The sequence below is a fragment of the Petromyzon marinus genome, chromosome 25, assembly GCF_048934315.1.
Source record: "Petromyzon marinus isolate PM22_M1 ecotype Great Lakes invasive population chromosome 25, UKy_Petmar_22M1.pri1.0, whole genome shotgun sequence".
NCBI lineage: Eukaryota > Metazoa > Chordata > Hyperoartia > Petromyzontiformes > Petromyzontidae > Petromyzon > Petromyzon marinus.
The window spans coordinates 3,261,469-3,285,199 of record NC_133691.1 but is presented as its reverse complement, the minus strand read 5'-3'; the positions used below and the strand labels follow the sequence as shown (position 1 = coordinate 3,285,199).

The 23,731-nt window shown below is 49.8% G+C and overlaps 1 protein-coding gene across 2 annotated transcripts in view; it reads right to left on the bottom strand.

Moving 5' to 3' along the window:
* Positions 1-201: 201 nt before the first annotated feature.
* The window catches only part of LOC116945970 (carbohydrate sulfotransferase 8-like), a 104,651-nt gene continuing 81,121 nt past the window's right edge, over positions 202-23,731 (bottom strand). Inside the window, exons 3-5 of one of the 2 annotated variants that reach the window (XM_076069632.1) lie at positions 21,499-21,536; positions 4,135-4,836; positions 202-2,917 (exon numbers count right to left, since the gene is read on the bottom strand). In XM_076069632.1, coding sequence (XP_075925747.1) covers positions 2,252-2,917; positions 4,135-4,836; positions 21,499-21,536 — 1,406 coding nt within the window. In that variant the 3' untranslated portion in view covers positions 202-2,251. Of the gene's footprint in view, positions 2,918-4,134; positions 4,897-21,498; positions 21,537-23,731 lie in introns of both variants that reach the window. The other variant, XM_032960702.2, reaches the window with a different exon arrangement.

The window sequence follows — 23,731 nt, the reverse complement described above, 5'->3', positions numbered from 1 at the left end:
CATTATATCGTGTGTGGCAGTACCGTACAGTATTGTAGAGTTTGGGGTTTATTTTGGCATACCGGTAATAAATAACCGGCGTTATTAAATAAACACCTTATCATACCTGACATGAGTAATTACCTTGAAACTCTCTGTTTTACCACTCGAGCACATGCACATACGGACCCACATGAACAATACTGATCGGCACACCGTACATACGTAACATCTCTTTATTTAAATGATGCATGGTATTGTCGTAACTTATGTATATTAAACAAGACGGGCGGGCTGAACGCAACGTTTGCAAACTAGGTCTTGTCACACACACTCCACCCGTGTGTGTGTGTCTGTGATCCGTTAAGAGCTGGTGCCGTATATATCGTCTTTTTTAAAATTGTGCACTCCCAATACAATAAATATGGGGCCAAACCAGGGCCTTATTTATTTCAGCCGGAGATGTCTGGGGCTGAGCTCTGGAAAATATTTTCCGCCTCCCCCCCACCCCTGTCCACGCCACTGACCACCTCACGGTGGAAAATCTGGAAAATCTACGAGATTGATTTACCATGATTTCCATTGTGTTGATGGAGTGCTGTCACCAATTGTGGGTAACCATCAGTATTTGTTTAACACGCCTGACACTGCTGATGAGCCACACAAGTAAACCGGTTCGTGTGTAATTCGCTTACGGAACCGTGGCCTGGAGTCAAACTCGGGTAACCAGATGCATTGCGGTGAGCGCTAACCATTGCAAGCATGGATCGACTGTCGTATGATTTCACTGCAATCATAATGGACGGTAAATCTACTTTGAACCCAAGAAGACAGACACCTCTACATATGCATATGACCTTGAAGAGGGGCACCAGTTAAAAACAGCTGTCCATTCTTGCACACGAGTTATTTTCGGGTGATGGAGGTGATTGAGGTGCCCGGCGGTGTTGTGTGGTGCGATTGGAGAGGTCTGCCAGGCCGCATTGCGTGAGATTATCTGGGCGGCCCTGTTTGTTCATGGGATTGCTTCTATGTTAAGTCAACAAGGGATATGTGTGTGTGTCAGGTATAAGCGCTTTAATGAATGCCACTGCGGTATCACAGGTGTAATCATCATTCAGAAAAAAAACATCGTGAATAGGAGAATCGTGATAACATGATGATCATTATCACCATGAGCAGCCAAGAGCCTCATAATAACGATCATTAGGACCATTAATTATCATCATGTTCATCACTATCATCATGATCATCATGAGTGGCAAATCTAATCTTTGTTATCCATATGATGGCCATAACCACAATGAAAAGCAAATGCCAATATCCAGACTCATGATCACCATCATCATCATCGAGAACAGCAAAGGTCATCATCACGAGAAACAGAGGTCATCGGCATGATGATCATGGTCATTTGTCATCATCATCTTCATCGGGCGCATCAATCGTCATCTCCCTAGCGTTAATTTAAATGGCACTTACATGGAACAATGGAAGGAAAGAAACAACTCGAACCAATAAAACTCAATGACGCTCGTCTTGTAATCCACCCCAAGCACATACTCTGTACACAGTGTATATGTGTGTGTGTAAATGAACAGTGCGTGAGGTCTATCGTTAAACCTTCTGAGTGGTGGGATCTCTCCTCTCTCGATGTGCACTATTTGCAGCGGGGGCCTATATTTTGACCGACGATACCCAACCCCCGAACCAGATTTGCCACAGTAGACGGTCCGGTTGGGGTCAAAGCACACCTGCTATCTTTTTAGATTCGTAAATAATGTGCAATCGAATGCGTCGCACGTACACTGAGTGCGTAGTTGAACGATTCACATTTTGACGCCTACTCCCACAGCTCCAGTAGTCAACGTCAGTGGGAAGGTCGCTTCTTCTTCTGTGCTGCACCCCCCCCCAACGGACCCCCCCCCCCTGCACGAAAACTTCCTCCCAGCAATCCATGCTGTCCACCCCCTACCTCTGTTCCAAGTCCAGGCTCAAGTCCTTGCTTGGCTCTTCTGCCTGTAACCGACTACCCGTTCTCATATATATACACAGTATATATCATATTTTTGTTCATGCGAAACTGATGTCCCACTGCCGCCGTCTTGGTAAGAAGACGTGAATCTCGAGAGTTGTTGTTGTTGAACCGCAATTGTCACCGCCACCGCTGTCCGCTCGTCGCTGCTTCCCCGACGCGTGAATGCCTGCCGCACGACACCGCATCTGCCCGAGCCGCGTGCTCGCGGGCACGCGGCTCGCGAGGCCGCGCGGGCTAGTAAATGTCGCCGAACGGCTTGGAGTAGTTGAACATGATGTAGTCCAGGTAATAAAAGTCGTACGCGCGTTGCCTCTCCCGCCTCGACAGCGCCGACAGGTATCTGCGTCCCATCGCCCGGCCGTCCTCGCCCGCTGCCTCCGTCGCCGTCCCGTCTGCGGCGCCGGCGGTCCAACCCCTCCCGGTTTCCTCCTCCCGGTCGGCACGGTCGCCCGTGCCCGCGCGTTCCCCCGACGGAGGCGTCTCGGGAGACCCCGCGGCTTCTTCGGCTTCGGCCGGCACCTGCGCCACCCGCGCCTCGCCTTCCCCGGGGAACGTGACGGCGTCCGGCACGCCGACGGCCCGGAGGAGGTTGTTGGCGTCCCCCTCCAGCTCCTCGAACTTGCCCACGAAGTCGTAGGAGATGGCGCACGGGTGGCAGAGGCGCGTCGCCGCCTCCCAGTGGATGTCCATGCCGAGGGGGCGCCGCGGGTCCAGCAGGTACCGCAGGAACTCGCGGAAGGTCACGCCCTCGCCCGAGCGTAGGGCCTCGCGGCTCGCGTTGGCGCGGTAGCGGGCGAGGATGGCGCGGCCGAACAGTGGCTGGTAGTAGGGGTTGGGGCGCTCGAGCTTGTCGCGGAAGGCGGAGACGAGGCGCTCCAGCGGCTCGCGCACGAAGAGGACCTGCCGCGGAGAAGCGGCGGCGGAGCCAGAAGCGGCAGAGGCGACATCAGCAGCGGCGGCAAGAGATGCAACAGCAAATGATGAATTGACAATTAATTCAGGGCATCAACAACGATAGCGCTGCTGATCAATAAGTTAATCGCCATTACACCTTCGACAACAACCACATTTAATTCATATGTGGTTATCCAACTCTTATCCAATCTTGATTTGAAGCTTTCGTGACTGCAGGAATCTATATTATTTGGTTCTTTCGGTAACGTCACGTAGGTATAAAATTATCCACTCTATCTTATTATCAGCTCTATCTGGCCTCTCTACATGCTTCGAAGAAGGGTCATTGCCTATAATATATTTCTAATATTAAGGCCACACAGTCTTATTGACGGACGTATTGAGCTTTTTGTTGTTTAATGTGAATGGTGCTTGTGCACACACCGCTCCCAAGGCAGCAGCATCAGCAGCATCACCAGAAGTCCGTATCCGTGGAAGTGAGTCACTCAACAAACAATTCGTTGGCCGGTGTGGGATGCTGCTAAGGTCCAGTCCAGGGGTCGGCAAACCCGCGGCTCCTTAAGGACCGCTCCGTGACGTCGTTTATTAAGGTCCGCCTTTCTCGTGTTCACCACGCAGTGCCTTTGCGGCTCTTGAAATAGTGAGTTACCGGCCCCCACATACAATCTGTCAGATTTGTGAGTTCTGTTCCCAATCAAATGCGCAGCGGTGGCTGGGAAATGTTAACTCCCTCGCCTGGTGTGCAGGAGGTCGTGGGTTCTATCCCGACCTTGACGCCATCATATTTGGACCACAATAGAGGGGTTTTTTTGGGGTCATATTGGTCGCGAAAGCCTACGTGTTAAACTGCATATTTGGAGTTTGCGTGTCTCTCTCCCCGTGGTCACGTGGATTTTCTTCTCCGGGTCCTCCGGTTTTTCTCCTCCACATTTAGAATCAACATCGCGCGTTTAGATTATTCTGCTGCCACTAAATGTCCACGCGACGAGCCGCTTCGTTCAGCTATTATTTGCGAGAGCCAGGTCGCTCCTGAAAAAGAGCTACATAGCTCAGTGGGCCTTACCTGGCCAAAGGAACAGAAAACATTTCATCGTCACTTTTCAGAATCCCAGCACGAGAGGCCGACCGCCTCGTCGCGACCGACGTCCGCCTCTCTCGCCATCCACCCCTCCCCCCCCCAACGAGCGCCGCCCCCCACCCACCTTGGTGTAAGTTGCGAGCCGCCGCTCCATCTCGGCGCGCCCGAAGCTGTCGAGCCTCCGCAGGCCGTTGGCGTAGTGCGCCGCGTCGTGCGCCACCTCCCCGGCCCTGCGCGCCGCTCCACTCAGCACCATGAGCAGCCGCTTCCAGTTGGTGCAGCCCACCTTGGGCACCTCGCAGTAGAGCAGGCGGTAGCGGTCCTCCACGTAGAGGCGCGACACCTGGCGCGGAGACACGGGGGCCGCCGCGCCGCTGCCCGCGCCGCCGACGCCGTAGCGCGCGCACAGCTGCGCGATCTGCGCCCTGCGCGCCACCTGCGCCTGCGCCGCCGCCTCCGGCAGGGCGGAGAGGTTGAGGCGAGGTTCCCGCGGGGCGTCGGGGCCGAGTCGGTGCGGCGGCGGTGACGGTGGAGGCGGCGACGACGGCGATGACCGCGGAGAGCCATGAGGCCTGAACGCAGCGTGGTTGAGAACGGAGGCGGCGGTGGTGGTGGTGGTGGTTGTGGTGGTGGTGGTCGAGGAGGTTACGTGGTCGCGTGACATTGCTGCTGCCGCCGCTGCCGCCGCTGCCACTGCTTCGTTGTCGAAGAGGCGCGATGGATGGGCTGCCGACGAGAAGACCGAGGAGGAGGATGAATTGAAGGTTCCAAGTTCTCGGTTGAGGAGCTGCCGCTTCTGTGCCGCCGCGTTCACGGCCACTCGGGCCTGGGGGGAAGAGAGGGCGGCCGAGGAGCGAGCGGGGAGGCGATCGCCCTCCTGCGAATCCTGCAGACGTGAGAGAGGCGGAGGACACTCGTCGTCGTGGTCCTCGTCGTCCTCATCAATGGCACCATCATCATCCAATCATAATCATTATTTACTTTCAGTGATCACCATAGTCATCATCATCATTCGGTCCCATCGTTGCCGCCGTCATCATCATTCAATCATTTATCATCAAAGTTGTTCGATCACAATCGTTCATAGTCACCCAAACATCAGCTTTCAATTATTCCTCTTCATCATCATCATCGTCACAAAAGATGGTGGCCACATCGCGCACTTTCAGATGCGCTCCTGTGGCCATCTGAAACGCTCTTCCTGCCGATATTAGAAAGCCATTGGAGCTAATCACACTTTTAAATCATCAAGATTGAAAACCCATTTCTCTAGAAAGGCTTTTTGTGTTTAGTTTGTTGTCCTTCCCCCGCAGCTCTGATTAGCACGGTTGGCTACGCACGGTGCGAAAGAAGTTCAACATACAAGCATACATACGTCGCATCATGATCCAATAGAAGCCTTCACAGCGCTTTGTTGCACGTAAATCCGTGCCGCCCATCAATATGAGACGACACAAGGCTTTCGACGAAATCACGGATGTGAAAATAGACTGCGCGTGTGAATAACGAATAACCCTCTCACAATTCTAAATTGGGAAGGGAATGCGCAAAGTCATGAGACCCAGCACACGCTGTGCCCAATGAATCTTGACGGCGAGACTCGATGTAATCATTCAACTACAGAACAATACGCACGTAATTCAACATTACATATACATGTGCGTGAAAAAATACATTCAATCGCTGCTGAATGTGGGCTTACCCACGCCATGTCAGTCGCGGGGATTGTTTGACCATACTTCGCTATACGCTGGTCAGTGCGAGGTTGGTGATGTAGGTATGGCAGCGGTCACCCACCACTGATGTCACCACAGCCAGGAATGTAGCTCAGGGGGCCGGTTCATCGTGTAATGTTGATAAGGTGAACTACCTTACCAACATTACAAGGTCCTCTTAAATTGTCCTTGCATTGTGAATCCTCTGCGCAGTTGCATTCATTACACATTCCCATATATTACACATTCCCAAATAATGAACATGCCCATACATTACACATTCCCATTAATTGCACATTCCCATACATTACACGTTCCCATTCATTACACGTTCCCATGCATTACTCATTCCCATACAAAACCGCCACGGCTTCTGGAGTGAGACTAACTATGGAGCAGCAGCCAAAGGAGAGCACAGAGAGTAACAAAACACCCCGTTACAATTTATTTTTGTGGCCAATAACGGTGAATTATATGATTACCGCTTGACATGTGTGGAGTTATGAAATAATGAACTCGAATTAGCCGTGTGAAATGAATGGTTACAGCCAACGTTGTACCACCTTAAGCGGCACCGATTTCTGCTCTGGCCCACGGGCTAATTGTTCATCCGATGCTTGGCGAAAATGCCTACCCACGCTGCATGAAGCACAGGGCACTTGTTCGACCATACTTCACCACGCTGGTCGGGTTGAGTTGATGAAGCGGTTGGGGGCAGAATGAGAAGTTGCGTGGTGGGGGGGGTATGTGATGGAATCGGTTGCAGCCGTGGCAGGGAATCGAACTCAGGTTTGCTGGCTTCATTTGAGACCGCAGGGCCGCACGTCGCTGCAAGCGCCACTTCTCACGCTTACTGCCACCTCAATTTACCCATCAACATTTGGAGCAGCCGCTGTTGCTTATCGACATGCCTTGCCTCGAGAGACCAATCCAGCCGGCTGCTATTTATTTATCCCCCCCCCTTCCCGCGCTCTCTCGCCTCTCTCTCTCTCTCTTCCCCGCTTTTAAAGTAAACACGCGACGAGACTCATTGCGTCAATTGCTCAATCGGCCGTGAATTCACGCTGGTGCACTTTAACGGGGGTGGGGGGGGGGGTAGTAAACGTGCGGCGGTGGCATGGAGTGTCGCGTCGTCACGGGGCTCCCGTCGACGTCTACAGCGAGGGCAGCAGCAGCAGCCGCAGACGTTCGCAGTTTAAAGGGCAAAATCTTAAGTGGGCACGCTGCCCCCTGTGTGTGTGTTTTTCTTTCTTTCGCGAAGGGAATTCGCGGGTCCAGAGCAAAAAATAACTCTGCCAAGCACCCCCCCCCCCACATCCCCCCCCCCCCCAAGAAAAAAACGACCCCACCATAATTTTTAAGTCGGTGAACGTTAATTTGGAAAGAATGGTAATCGCTTACTGACACTTTGTCAATCCACTGCTGGATGAGTGCTCCCTTCCCCACGATGCATCAGTGGCGGGGATGGATTTCATTGACTGCTTCACGACACCGGTCAATGGGGGGCCGGAGGGCTGGAGTGGTGAAGGAGAGAGAGCGAGAGTAGATGCTGGCGGCATAGAAGTATTGCCCATTGTTGGCCGCCCCAGCGACAGCCTATAACACCTGTTATGCACGGTGCTCACCCATCCAGGCACCGTCCAGCGGATGAGCCAGCCAGAGGGCCAGGTCGGATATCACACGCCGCTGATATTGGCCACGGCCGCGAATTGAACTCGGGTGCACGGTGCAGTCCGTTAACCACTGCGCCACCGCTCCCCCCCTCCCCCCCCCATTTCTAAAATGTAATTGTCAAAAAAAATCCACAGTTGCATTAATTGCGCCTTCTCATAAAAAAAAAACCCACCAGCGTCTGTTGGGGTGAGACTGACTAACTGCGGAATGGCAGCCAACGGTAGAGAACAAGACGGCGGATTTTGCCCTGCGGCAACGGGTTCCGTCGATGTCTGCACTGCTGCAACAGACAAGACGTGAAGGTCAACTCCTCGAGCAATGCAACAGATTTATTTATTTTTTTGGCCAGGGCAGTAAACGTGTGGGTCGAGGAGGGTGTCGCGTCAGGGCAGAGGGACCGGGGGATGTGGTGGAGGTCCGAGAAGACGGCCCGAAACTTTCGCACCTCCGATGAGCACGGTTGGCTACGCACGGTGCGAAAGAAGTTCAGCATGTCGTAACGCCGTGCGAACCGCGCTGTATTTGCTTCAGTGCGGTTGACGACACTTTTTTGGTGCTAATAATAGAGCCGTGCTAGTTATTTACACAAGAGAGTTATCGGTTGAACGTGCTTATGTGTACCCATAAAAGCTGTGGTTTTTAATGCGTGCATTCATTCTCAAGTAGACAAATATTGAACGGGGTAATTCAACATTTCAATTACGAGGGGCTCTTTGTTTAATAATGCCTTGTATTTATTTGCACGTGCAAAATTCTCACCGGCTCGTAAGATTAATATCCCTCTGGTGGTGTCCTGCGTCGGGATGTCTCGACCGATACAACGCACACACACGAGCGGTTTTACACGCCCATCTCCACCACAGATGGATTCAAGAATACATTTCTTCGCACCGCCGTCTGCCCACCTCGCGGCCACAATAATTATGGAGGAGATTCTTCTCGAGATGCTGCGGCAAAGTAGTCTGGGTGTTATTCTTGGATCTTTCGGTAAAGTCACGTAGAAGGGAAACAATAAAATAATAGAAATATAAAACAATACAATTCTCACGACGTTTCGACTGCAACACAAGCAATCATCATCAGGTGTGAAAACCACAACAAGAAAATTTGAAAAAAGTGGCGGTTATTTTTAACGTTAGCACCACGGAGAGCGATTTCACAGTTTGTTCACATGGACGAGTCCATCTATGTTCGGAAAGAGGAGGGGGGAGACGAAAAATAATGGATGCGGTCTGAAAGCCACCTTAAGCGTGATCAATCAATTAAGACCCTAAATGGTTTATCAAATCCTTCCAATGATTACTAAGCCAGAGTCCATCTTCTCGGTTGAAATTGTCTCTGCGTTTGTATATGTGGATAGCCTCATGAACGAATCTATCATGGTAGCCAGATGGCTTGCAAATAACCTCTGTCTTGGAGAAGTCAATGTCATGTGAACCTACTGAATGATAACAGTGATCTGCCAAATCGCTATCCGTGGTGCTAAGGTTAAAAAAACCCGCCACTTTTTTCAAATTTTCTTGTTGTGGTTTTCACACCTGATGATGATTACTTGTGTTGCATATGAAACGTCGTGAGAATTTTATTGTTTTATATTTGTATTATTTAATTGTTTCCTTTCTACGTGGCTTTACCGAAAGAACCAAGAATATGAATCCCTGCAGTCACGAAAGCTTTAAATCAAAATTTAGTCTGGGTGTGTTTGGTTTTTTTATGAATTGCGCTGGGCTCTTTCCGCCAAAGATTTGCGCAATAATGTCCCATTGCGCAAGAGAGGCGACCTCGTTGTTGCCGAACGTTACAGTACGAGGCGCGGATGGCGATGATTGAGAAACCGAGGAACGGGTGACTTCACTTCGCCCAACAGGAGCTCGGATAATAATAATCTCGGCCAACATCAGTGGCCGTCAGCCAGACTGTTGGCGCAGGCACCCATCATTTTGCTGTTTTCATATTTTTTGGGCCTGCAATCGCGCCCTGGATTCTGACCCCGTGGTTTACGATGCAGTCGTTGTCCACTCGAACGTCGGGACGCATTGATTAATCGGTGAATGTTCATTGTGTTTCCATTCATGTACGTTGTACGGATTGGGTTCACGTCACCCCCCGCAGCCACTAGAGGCGCTATCATTAACTCAAATGTTCAAACAAAAGAGTTGACTGTACTTTAATAGAAGTCGCGACCATGAATTGCAACAATTGATCGAATTAACACGTAGGCGCAAATGTAAATGTGTCGTTAAACCCGCCACCACCCGACACAGCCAACTAGTAAGGTTTGTCAGGTAAACGAATTGGCATGTTCTATTTGCATGACAAACCTTACTAAGCGGCTGTATTATGAATTGATCGGATTATTAGAAGTGGGGTTGAATTGTTATCACTCATAATATACTGGTCCCTACCATAGGAATATGGACTTTCCACCACTGGCTCATGACCACCAATGGAGATGAACAAACCCCCACGGTGACTTCGTAGTTTAAGCTTCAGGACACTTTGCGCGCGATCCGTACATGAGCAAATTCTCCGTATTATGTTAAAATTCTGGCACTGCTTCCACCATCAAAAGCACTTACTGGGGTGTCCAGTTCACTCTTTAATTGGAACAAGTGTTGTTTATGGGATTAAAACGTATTTTCTCAACTCTGTAGGATGGACAAATATATACAGTATAAATCTTGATTTAAAGCTTTTGTGACTGCAGGAATTCATATTCTTTGGGTCTTTCGGTGAAGTCACGTAAATAGAAAAATAATAGAACACGACGTTTCGATCGCAACACAGGCAATCGTCTTCAGATGAGATAGAGAAAGCTACAACTTCAACCGAGCAGATGGGTACAAATTGAGCAATCATTGGAAGGATGTGATTAACCAGGTAAAGTATTAACCTGCTGTGATGTTTCCATCCTTCCTGCCGATATTAGCTGACTCTCTGAGCTGCATTACTAGGTTGGATGTCTTTGTATTGGCAGGCTGGATGTCCTACTCGATATGCCACCGATGCATCATTGGCATGGTAATCTCTCACAATTCAATAGCCACTTCCACAGCCTCAGGGAGACCATCTCTAGCCCTGCCCTCTTACCCTGAGGGGACTCCTATCTCAGGCCTACATAAGACCTTGTCTCAGTAGATTTCTCTCTCTCACCTGAAGACGATTGTCTGTGTTGCGATTGAAAAGTCATGATCTATTATTTTTCTATTTACGTGACTTTACCGAAAGACCCAAAGAGTATATATAGTATACATCCTTCAAAAATGTTTATCTTACTGCCAAGCAAGATGAAACATCAATGGATTGTCCAACAATTACGTTTAAGGTTTAAGTTAAAACAAGCAACCGGTTATGGATTCTACCCTTGTACAGACAGCGGTAATCATGACCTGACTGTGATAGGGCTCGTAAATCACAGCAAACCACGGTGCCACTGTTGGCCCTTCAACAGAAAAAGGTAAATTACTCCAATTGCACAAATACGCGAATAGCCAAATCGCCCAGAATGTGCCCGATCTCGTCAGATCGCATAAGCTAAGCAGGGGTTTGAGCCTGGCTCAGTTCTTGGATGGATGACCAGAATGCACAAGCAGTTTGTCATCGGGCTCTGCGGTGCTACTTTGTGAGCGGTCGAGGAATTCCTGCAGCAATCCAATGTTGTACCGCACTTCTATGCTGCCTATTCCTTACTCCCCGTCTTAACCGACTGCAACGTGTCTTGTCAGATCGCAGACGCTAACGCAGGGACGAGCCCCAATAGTGCCGGGATGGCTGACCGCCATGAATAACAGTCATCCCATTGTTGTACCATACTGGGCAGCGGGTAAGTTTGCGACCAACTACCTCGGGGCGTGACGACCGTGCCCCAACGCGAGTCCCGGGCACAGCTGGCCCGGCTGTCAGTACCTGGTCAGGGCCCCTCCCAGGGTCACGCGGTCCTCTCCACTCCCTTGTGAGTGGGGTACTCCGGTTTCTTTTCCTTCCACATCAAGAGTCAACATGCGCTTTGAAAAATTGGCCGCTATAAATGTGCCACGTGATAAGCCTCTTCGTTGCGCTTTCATTTGTGGTCAGGTCGCTTCTGGAAAACAGCTATACCGTAATGGGCCTTACCCGGTTAAGTAAAAAAAACATCAATTGTAAGATTATAGAGTTGGTGATGATGCATGCGGAGTCGTGGCGTTGGAACAAGTTTGACCTGACTCTCAAGCCCCTCCCACCCTCTTCCGCCACCACGCAGCATTACGCCTTCAAGCAAAGGGCAGCGCGGCCCGGTTGGAACCAGACTTTCTTGCGGGGCGGGGCGGGGTGGCTGACCACGAGACGCTAAAAGGACAAAATTGTTTAAGGTCTGCAACATAAACGGAGGTGGGCTTTTTTTTTTGTTTACAGGGGTGAGCGCTTCCTTGAAAGAGCAGCACATAGAAATAGAAAGATACAAAGTGTGTCCAGCTAGAGTTGGGGGAAATTGGTCAACTTTGTACGGATACAAAATGCTATTTGTAATCATTCAACTGTCAGTCGCCTCCTTTTCGCTCTACTATCGCAATGGTTACTGTTCCCGTGAACTTTGCTCGTTGAAACGTCCACCTCTGCCAAGGACTCTGTCAGACTGTTTCGTCCCATTCACACTCCAGGTCACAACAGCACATTCAATCACTAACCCACTCCTCACTCATTCACTCACACACTCACTCACCTCACTGCAGGTGACAGCAACACACTCATTCACTCACTCACCCACTCACCTCACTGCAAGTCACCACACTTCTCGTTCTCCCACTTCCCTCCGCTGGGCTTTAAAATGCCCTCCCAATGCCCCACTGCTCAATGTCACTATAACCGTTGCGCAATTCAAAGAACGTATCCAACGTCAACGGTGCTGTATGTTGCTTACCGCTTGGCATTTTAGGCCTTCAGGCCCTTGCTCAGCAACCGTGATTAATGCAAATACATTGAACGGATGTAGGATGTTTGAATCTTCATCTCAAGGGTGATTTTCATTGGTGAATATTGTGTATTACTTTTTTCGCCAAACCTTTTTTCTGCTTGAATAATTATCACCATCCATTGTATACTATGAACACAATTAAACTCATAATTCGTTAAATATACCACTAGTTAGCGTACGATGTGCTGTGCATCACTAAATAGGTGCTCGCTGACAATACTTAAAGACAAAAATGGGATAATTTATATCTTGGCTTGGAGAGGCCTTCATCCAGCAGCTGATATAGTATGGCTGACGATGACGACGATGATGACACACAAAGATCAAGCTCCCCCATATAGTCAGATATATTGTTGGGGCAAGTGCCTCCCTATTGGTCTCCACACCACATCAGGACCGGTTCAAATAATCGTGACTGCTGTTAGCCGTGAGCGGGAATCGAACTCTCCGAACTCTCCGGGTTCGCAGAGCAGCGCCCTAACCGCTACGCTACCGTACCCGACTATGCCACACATTCACACATACACAGACGTGCGTAAGTACACGTTAAACTAATTTTCGATATGAACACGAACCCAGTAAACATTCAAACGTTGGGCAACATTGGACCAACGTTCGGCCGACGGCATCCAACGTTGCCCCAACATCGCCCCAACGTTTGCATGTGTACTGGAGTTGCGGTGGGGTTTTCGAATCCACAAGCCACAGAGGGCTGAAAGAATTAACATCTGATAGCGGTTGCCGTGTTACATAACCACCGCACACCGCTTCATCACAGGAGGCTGAGAATAGCGGCTGAACCCAGAGAACACGCGCTCGCACGCGCGCGGAGGAGGGGCTGATCGAAAACTCCTGCGCCTGACGAAGACAGAGAAGTTGCTCGGCGACACGGGGTGAACGGTGCGGTCTGAAGTGACATTTGGTGGTGGCCGCAGTGGCTCGGAGATCTGATACCCCACGCCAGAGCGCTGAGCTGGCGCTGAGCTGGGATCCTGGGCTGCAATTCAGGGTTCAGCCACACGAGATGAATCGAGGTTCTCAAACGCGGTGAGCACGACGGTCCTCACCCTCGCCGACAGCGGTTAAAGGGTTAAAGGCGCAGCCCCGCAATTACTTGGTCACGCCACTGCTGGTGGAAGGTCCTCAGCTAGGGGGCACTCTAAGGAATAGTTTTTTTCAGGTGACATTTGGCCTGCTCCTCCACGTTAGTCAGACGTCTTGGAAAAGGTTGTATTACCCACACTTTACCCCACCATACCCGTTGAGTACTGCTGGGTGGACAAGAGGCTTGGGGGTGGGGTGGGGGTCATGAAGCTTGCACCATCGTGTCAACTGTTTCAACGAGTGCCAGCAAAAATACCAATTATATTGAATAATCGATGTATTGTTCATTGGGATTATGCAAGTGGTGATAATTAAACGTTTGACTTGATTGCCATATGACGTATGAAAAGGTGTGGCCCTGGTGAGAATATCGAAGTGACTTCAGAAGTAAATTGGTGACTTCATCCTCACTCTTTGGTTCTATTCGGTAAAGTCACGTAGGTAAAAAATAAAACAACAAAAATCACGACGTTTCGGCCACAACACAAGCGGCCTTCATCAGGTGAAGGGATCAGGCTGTCTCGAGGACAGCGCTGGAGTGAAACACAGTCACGCTCAGACCGCGACCTTTCAGCTGTGTGCGAGGAAACATCATCCTCCCCAGTACGTTATCTACGCAATGGACAAAACGATTCGCTGGGGGGGGGGTGGGGGCGGAAAGAAGCATTTGTTTGGAGAAAGATTGCAACATTTCATAGCGATTACAATTCGTGTGTTTGATATAATATTGGATCGTTGAACTGAACAAAAAGAAACACCCCGAGATATTATGAACTTAAATCGCTTGAGGAATGTTTCGGAGAATCCAGCGAAATCTGAAGCGAAACGAAGAAGGTACTCAGCACACCGACAAAGCTCCCGGCGTTTTACGCGCGTATCCACAGCTAAATCATCGCTCCGGGAGAAAAGCAATTTTCTCGTGACAATGAAGAGTGGCGTGCCGTCCCTGAAACAAGTTGTTTGAGGAGTTGGGACAAAGAGTTCTTCTGGGCTGGGATTGAAACCTTGGAACATCAATGGACCGAGTGTGCGTTTGACTTCAAGGTGACCGCTCGCGGGTGCGTTGGCGGTGGTGGTGGTGATGACGGTGGTTGGATGGGAGCCGACAGTTTCATCAAGGTCGCTCATCGCTTCCCGTTCTGTCAACCCGTCTCGTACCCTCCCCAACATCTCGCTTAGCGGTCCACCCTCCCGCCACGGACAGAGCGGCATCGGTGCCCGGTGGCATAGAGCTGAAGGGCACGCAGACGAACGCCGGCGCCGCAGCCGCCACAGGCATTGGTGGGGATGAGGCTGTCAATTAGAAGGCCTCATTACGATAGCCACCCCCGGGCAATTGCGCCCGGTACGGAACGCATCAGCCAGCGATGCAGGAGAAACGCGGGGGGGGGGGGGGAATAATGATCTTAACTTACTGCTAACAGCTGGCCTGCTTGATGAAGGATGCTAATAGTGCACATACTGGCGAAACGATCCGAGGGATATCAAACGAGCTGTATTCTTAACGACGTTTAATTTTGCCGACATATGTACCGTTTTAATGAGCAGCCCACACAAAGCGTTTTGTTTCAGTCGCAAATTTTACCGTGCAAAACTCTTGGACGGTGCAATGTTGCCCGCGACTCGTGTGGCTAAACGAATAGAACTGTTTCTACCCCCCACCCGCCCACTTGCGCTCTCGTTATTTCACCAATAGTGCCATACAGTACCATGGTGTCTACAAACTAAGTTGCCTCTGTGGTAGTAGTTACATTGGAGAAACCAAACGCCATGTCTCGGACCGCATTCGTGAACACAAAGCAGACCTTAAACACGGTAGGACCAACACCTCGGCCGTGGCAGATCACTGTTATAATTCAGTAGGCTCACATGACATTGACTTTTCCAAGACAGAGGTTCTTTATAAGCCATCTGGCTACCATGAGAGATTCGTTCATGAGGCTATCCACATATACAAGCACAGAGACAATTTCAACCGAGAAGATGGATTCTGGCTTAGCAATCGTTGGAAAGATTTGATAAACCATTTCAGGTCTTAATTGATTGTTCACGCTTACAGTGGCTTTCAGACAGCATACATTAATTTTTCGTCTCCCCCCTCCTCTTTTCAGAACATAGATGGACTAGTCCTTCTAAATAAACTGCCAAATCGCTGCGCGTGGCGCTGACGTTTTTAAAAATAAATAAATACTCCGTTTAAAAATAAATAAATTTATGCAAACCGACACACCTGATGACGACCGTTTGTGTTATGGTCGAAACGTCGTGAGAGTTTTTATTGTTTTATATATATTTTATTGTTTCCCTTCAACGTGACTTTACCGAAAGAGCTAAGAATATGAATTACTGCAGTCACGAAAGCTTTAAATCACAACTTAGTGCCACGTCGTTAGACAAAGTATCCGTTCGGATCTCTCACAGAGGATTTGCAACTCTCCGCTTTAAGAGAACGGCCCAAAGGAAGTGGATATCGCAGAGCTACCTCTGAGAGCCCTTTCAAGGGACCTCTGTTCCACAGACCAGGGGGACATCGCGTTCTCGCCGGCTCTGCCACTGCGAGTATGGTTTGCCACGTGACAATTAACCGACATTTTTTTTTTATTTCTCACGCGCTTGAATTCATCTGTAGCGCGGAACCACATTTTAATGTGATGGGTATTTTTTGTGTGTGCAATCATTGGTGGCCGGGCCACGACCATCAACTCGCTCCATTTGAGATCCCGGATTAATCACAGGTGGGCTGTCTGGATCCGAACACAGCTCAACTCGACAACCTCCGAGCCACTGGGCCTCCTTGCGTGTGCTCCACTTCAAGAATTTCTCCATCTGAAATGTTATACTGTACTCCTCATACAAGGCAATTAAGCAAGTGGATGAGCTGGTAGTCAGGAGCACATCTGCTTTTCGTTCTGCCATCATTCTGTCTTCCCCGTGCTGCCACTGCACACACGAATAATGGGTCACGTGTACGTCGTCAGCTCGCTCCCTTTTGCGTGGACAGCACTGCCGCTGTGGTCGGGGACTCCCTCGGAGGAACCGGGTCGGAGGTGGGAGGAAGACTTCGAGGTTAAACCACCGCAGGCAATAGCCGACGCGCTGCTGCTGTGCTGTTGCTGCTGCTGATGACGATCTCAAGTGCCCCGCTGCTGTTGATTATAATATTATGATGCTGCAACTAATGAGGCTTATTGTGTTTATGCTATTCCTGCTACTGATGATGCTTCTATGCCTTTTGCAGATGATGATTATCATCATAATGATGGTGCTCCTGGTATTGCTGCTGATAACAATCTGTTGCTGCTGATGATGATGATGACGGTGATGATGATGCGTAAAAAAGACCCCCCGTGTAGCCTGTAACTGACTGTTGGGGCAAGCGCTGTGAGCGAGCAGCACCTATGAAGGCCGGAACAGCACACGAAGGGGCGTGGGTGGCCAACACCGCGCCCGACCGCCTTTGTCTCCCCACTGGCGATGATTTTACACACCGCACCCAGGTACTCATTTGGGGCCGAGTCGACCTAGAGGAGGCCGAGGGCCGATTCCGACAATCGTCACATTGGGCGTTGGCCGTGAGCGGCAATCAAACTCCCACGCACACACACAGGTGGTGCGCGACTCGCGCGCGCACAGCCAATGGGAGCGAAGCAAATTGCTGCGATTTTTTTTATTTTTAATAATTTTTTAGTTTGTCTGTTTCACGGGATGCTCGCTATCGATCCCCCGTTTCGCGTGCCCGTGCCACGCCCGCTCCGAGCCACCATCGGCGATGTGGCCGCGGATGTGGAGACGTCCCAGATGAGTCGCGCGTCACTCTCCTCCGTCTCGCCGAACGGGGCTTTTCTGACTTGGGAAAGGTGGCGGGAGGAGTGTTGGGGGGGGAGTGTTGGGGGGGGGAGTGTTGGGGGGGGAGTGTTGGGGGGGAGTGTTGGGGGGGAGTGTTGGGGGGGGAGTGTTGGGGGGGGAGTGTTGGGGGGGGGAGTGTTGGGGGGGGGGAGGTCCATGGTGAGTGGCAGGGAGCCAGGTCTGAGCCACCTGGGCTTGAGTCGTATTCTCCAGCGCAGCGAGTCGATGGTCTCAGCCCAGCCACTTGGGACTGCACAATAAAAGGATCGCACTAATCGCCGCTTCCGTACTCTTTGTGTTATAACAAAAAAAAACAAGTTTTGCTGGCTGGAGGGTGTGAGGGATGGACGGTCTCATGCCTCATCCAAAGGACGTGGGGGCTGCTAGTTGTATATACATGTTGGCTTTTTGCAGCTCTGAGAATGAGAAGTTGTGGTTTAACACGTGACCGACACTCTTGTCATGGTTTGTGAAAGGTGTGATCTACGTGTCGATAAGGAAGCCTGTTGAAGTGACTTCAGAAGTAGTTCTGTACGGTCGACTTCCAGGGCTATATCAGCACCGCTATCTGTGAGAGTTACGCCCATAGCACAGTTTTAATATAACTTTGAAAAGACCAATCCACCGAAGCTCCCTTCAGACGAGCAGCGTTCATTGCTCCACTTCTGCTGAGGACGTACTCTAAGCGGTGTTCAGAGCAGTCGCTGTCATTCTACAGTTATTCTCAACCATTGGCCATCAGTTGTCTCTCAACGTTATACAAAGGCACGCATCTGACCACGCTCCTTTGCGCACACGAAAGTTTTTTTGTTCATTTTCCTCATTCACGCCCACGTTTCTGATCCGTACACCGCAGCAATTATAAACTTGTGGCTGCTCATGCGGTTCCAATCCAACGAGGAGGTGTGTGCACAGTCTGCCAAGGCAAATACAATAGATTCCGCTGGGCAGCCTTAACAGCCTGTTGGGGCAAGTGATGTTTGCGAGCGCCTATGAAGCCCGCCACGGCACAACGAGGGGGTGGGTGGCCAGCACCACGCCCGGCCGCCTCTGTCTCCCGAGTGGGGATGTTTACACACCGCAACCAGCTACTCCTTTAAGGCCGAATCGACCGAGTCGAAGCCCAGAACCGGTTCGACAATTTTCCACTGTTATTGGCCGTGAGCGGGGAATCTAGCCCGGGTCGCCGGTTTCATAGCGAAGTGCTCTAACCAATGCGCTACCGCTCCCCCAGTGTAAACGATATAGACACGCAGCCTCTCACGAAAAACAAAGTGAGTTGTGTGCTGGGTGCACCTCCGTATGTTGAAGTTCATATCGCACTTTACAGTGAGGGAAAAAAAGTATTTGATCCCGTGCTGATTTTTTACGTTTGCCCACTGACAAAGAAATGATCAGTCTTTAATTTTAATGGTAGGTTTATTTGAACAGTGAGAGAGAATAACAACAAATAAATCCAGAAAAAAGGCATGTCAAAAATGTTATGAATTGATTTGCATTTTAATGAGGGAAATAAGTATTTTACCCCTCTGCAAAACATGACTTAGTACTTGGTGGCAAAACCCTTGTTGATAATAACAGAGGTCAGACGTTTCTTGTAGTTGGCCACCAGGTTTGCACACATCTCAGGAGGGATTTTGTCGCAAGTCATTAAGGTTTCGAGGCTGACATTTGGCAACTCGACACTTCAGCTCCCTCCACAGATTTTCTATGGAATTAAGGTCTGGAGACTGGCTAGGCCACTCCATGATCTTAATATGCTTCTTCTTGAGCCACTCCTTTGTTGCCTTGGCCGTGTGTTTTGGGTCATTGTCATGCTGGAATACCCATCCACGACCCATTTTCAATGCCCTGGCTGAGGGAAGGAGGTTCTCACCCAAGATTTGACGGTACATGGCCCCGTCCATCGTCCCTTTGAAGTGGTGAAGTTGTCCTGTCCCCTTAGCAGAAAAACACCCCCAAAGCATGTTTCCACCTCCATGTTTGACGGTGGGGATGGTGTTTTTGGGGTCATAGGTAGCATTCCTCCTCCTCCAAACACGGCGAGTTGAGTTGATGCCAAAGAGCTCCATTTTGGTCTCATCTGACCACAACACTTTCACCCAGTTGTCCTCTGAATCATTCAGATGTTCGTTAGCAAACTTCAGACGGGCATGTATATGTGCTTTCTTGAGCAGGGGGACCTTGCGGGCGCTGCAGGATTTCAGTCCTTCACGGCGTAGTGTGTTACCAATTGTTTTCTTGGTGACTATGGTCCCAGCTGCCTTGAGATCATTGACAAGATCCTCCCGTGTAGTTCTGGGCTGATTTCTCACCGTTCTCATGATCATTGCAACTCCACGAGGTGAGATCTTGCATGGAGCCCCAGGCCGAGGAAGATTGACAGTTCTTTTGTGTTTCTTCCATTTGAGAAAAATCGCACCAACTGTCGTCACCTTCTTACCAAGCTGCTTGGCAATGGTCGTGTAGACCATTCCAGCCTTGTGTAGGTCTACAATCTTGTCCCTGACATCTTTGGAGAGCTCTTGGTCTTGGCCATGGTGAAGAGTTTGGAATCTGATTGATTGATTGCTTCTGTGGACAGGTGCCTTTTATACAGTTAACAAGCTGAGATTAGGAGCACTCCCTTTAAGAGTGTGCTCCTAATCTCAGCTCATTACCTGTATAAAAGACACCTGGGAGTCAGAAATCTTTCTGGATGTGAGGGGGTCAAATACTTATTTCCCTCATTAAAATGCAAATACATTTATAACATTTTTGGCATGCGTTTTTCTGGAGTTTGTTGTTGTTATTCTGTCTCTCACTGTTCAAATAAACCTACCATTAAAATTACAGACTGATCATTTCTTTGTCAGTGGGCAAACGTACAAAATCAGCAGGGGATCAAATACTTTTTTCCCTCACTGTACGTAGCCGACCATGCTATCGAGCCGCTGTTGACAGGCATCGTGTCCTTGCTGTGTGTCACACAGCTTGAAATCAAAAACAAAGACACGTGGAAATCTGTCTTCGTCTCCACTGATTGTGAGTGGATGCTCTTCCTTCGGCTCTGCCCAGCCATGATTGGCAAGTGGATAATGACACGGGACAAGCACTCCGGGGACAGCGACAGAAGATCCAAATAACCAGTATTTGTGCAAAAGTGTTTTGAGTGGCAAATATAGAATGTCTTGTTGAGAAAAAAAGCCACGTGAAAATGTGAGATTGTTTTTTGAGGGGGGTGGGGGGCAGAAGGTTAGGTGGAGGAAATGTGGGATTCTCCATCACAATTCATCCACGCGCGCGAGGGAATTCAACAAAGCGCGACATCTCTTCAACGGTGGAAACCCTCAAGCCGGCGAGTCGAGGTCACGAGGCCATCATGGCCAATGCTGTCGATGGCACCGCACCAACGCCATCGACCCCTGGGTGCCACTCCAATGTCGCCTCGGTAAATCTAAACCTCCTCCGCCCCGCACACACAGGTCCCGCCAATCGCAACCTCCGCTCCCTGATTACAAATACTGTGCGACGCTCTCCCGCAATGTTGAGTTTTCCCAAACCCCAAGTTGCCGACCCTAACCCTCCTCCATCCTATAACAGTGCAACACCCGCCACAATGTCGTCTTCCTGCCTGCGGAAACAACACTTCTCTTCCGCCTTCCATTTCCCAACCTCGAAAGTTGCTTGTCCCATCACCTTCCATCCCGCAGACAGCGTGTTCCGGTCATCGCGAGCTGTGAGCGAGCGAGCGAGCGAGGTGCAATCCCGTAGGACGTGCCGTCCGTCGCTATTGAGGGTGGTCACCTCCTAGGGGATTGAATCCCGATTCGCGACCACGGCCCCCCGCGTCGATCCACCCTCGGGGTTTACCGCTGGGCAGCGGCAGCCCGGCGAACCGTCGTCAGCGGTGTGCCGCGCGTCCCTCTCGGCCTGCGGTGTCCCGACAATTGGCTTGCACGCTCCGGAGTCTCTTTGGTGAAGTACGTGGAGCGGAAACGTCGGACATCGTGTCAACCAACACGCCGAGTAGCAGAGGTTGGCCACGTAAGAAGTTCAACGGACGTGCGTACTTACAAGACAAGCACAACGGACGAGCCCTCCTATGTGGGTTGGGGGGGGGGGGGTATTTCCCTTCCTCCCCCCTTTCCTGCCACGCAATGTGTTATCCACGATGCATCGGTCACGACGAAGTGTCATTGCATTGTTCCATGCTCACCTGTTGGCCGAGGTATGGCGAGTTGTTCAACATCAGCCCTGACGGTGGGGGAGAGGGCAGAGAGAAAGAGAAGAGCGATAAATAAACAACAGAAATTACACGCACAAACACACACGGTAAACCCTTTTCCCATGCAATCAGATTATGTAATTGCCCGCCGTCTGTGCATTCAATATTTTGGGAGCGAAAAAAAAAATCAGTGACCTGTTTCCAAACCTTCCAATCTGGCACACGTTCGCGCTGTTGAAACAGCCGCAACAGCCGCAACGTGGCTATTGATGCTCTCTAATTCGCGCCGGGTAATGCGCGTTATTTCAAAACAATACGGCTCGGAGCCTCGACTGTAATAGACCACATAGTGCCAGCCGGCCCAATGCATTGCCACCCAGTCTGCGCAGTGCAATAATTCCAGAATGAAATCCAGTTTTAAATGCGCAATATTCGCCTGTGACCTCGTCACCCAGAATACATCACGGCTCGTCAGACCTCGGAAGCTGAAGGAGGCTACGAGCCCGAATCGTGCTGGGATGGGTGACCACCATGCATAGCATCCCATCATTATTGTACCGGACTTCTTTGCTCCCGATGCCTATGCTGAGGCAGTGCCTTTACCAACACGCAGTGTCCAGTCAGCGTGGAGAAGTGCGGTTCAATGACCCCCGCGGGGAGGCCCCTCATCCAGCAGTGGATTGACAAGGAGGGGGGGCTGTTCCTGTAATATACATGTACGGATGCAATTTTGATTCGTATGAACCGAGATATTTCTCCCACTTGTAGGCTGGTAACACGGTGACCTAGACACGTTGTACGCTTTGTTGGGGAATGCGGCTCGAAGTCAGCCGGCCAGGTTTTGAGCCGGTCCTACCAACAATTGCCCAAGTTCTGCAGTCACCTATCTATGAAGATGTTTTCAGACAAATAAAATTAGTGTTTATACACGCGCGTACATTTCTGAATGTAAATTCTCTCGAGCTATACAGTACATCTCACGGCTCAAAATAGTTGTTTTGCTGGAAATGAAGTTAATGAAGTCAAATAAATTATACATTAATAATATAAAAATATAAGTGAAATGTAAATAAAGTAATAGATCAAATCATTGCATTGTTAATTTAAGTAAAACAAAGTTGTTTTTGTCACTGCGGTACTGTTTGTTTGCTGTTCACAGTTAATTTATCTCCAGCTATAGTTCCAATGTGTGCATCGATGTTGCATTATCGATATTAGAACATTCGACTGTATACTCGTAAGTTTCCCGCATTGCTTTCTAGCCCAGGGCTCCTCTGATAAAATAAGAACATTTCTCAGGGTATCAGTGCTTTACCTGATATACAGTAAAAAGTAAGAATAATAATATATATAAAACACCACACACCGGTAATAATATCACGATGCAGGGTGAGATCCCATTATTTTCTGCACGTTCTGCAGGACACGTAACGTACAGTATGCAGGTGTGGCTGTTAATGGCTCGGAGAATAATCGAAAACTAAAAAAGAAATCTGGTTTATCCAGCTCTGATTTCAGTCTCCTCGAGGGGCAAGGCTACGCTCGCAATGAAACGCATTAAAAAAAAGAGGAATGGATGTATAATGTAACAACGGCTTTCTCCGAGAAATCCTCGGTCGTAAATTGAATAATATATCTCGTATCGCTCTCACGTTTTAGGTTACGTTGCTCGAGCGTACAAAAAAATCTGCAATAAATATCTCGTTGCTAACAGCCCTTTTTATCGAGAGGGAGAGCGTTCTGTCGTCGTTGGACGAATGCATAAGTACTGTACGTTCCCACTTCCCTCTGCAAAAGCCCCCCACCGGCTTGGCCACCTCGAGACGAACTCGAGAGGACATCCGCCAAGGAGATGGAGCGCAGTGACGGACTGGGAGTAAACAAAAAAAATAAAAAAAAATCACCGCAGGCATTTTGTATACAAACCGGACCCAAATTGCCGCGCGATCCTCATTGGTACCATTTGGGGCTGGGTCCAAAAAAAGAACACAAATGGGGCCTGTGAGGAAAAATCTTGGGAGCTGCCGAATATGGTGGAAACTTAATGCCAATTGAGAGCGTAAATAAGCAATGAGTACACATTAGAGGTAATAAAATATTTTAATCAAAACATATTTTAATATATTTTTTTACTTTGATCACACTTGCAATTGCCCCACGCCGACCGACCCACCGGCCCTCGGAATGGACCGACCTCACCTGACATTTGCCCTATGGACTGCTG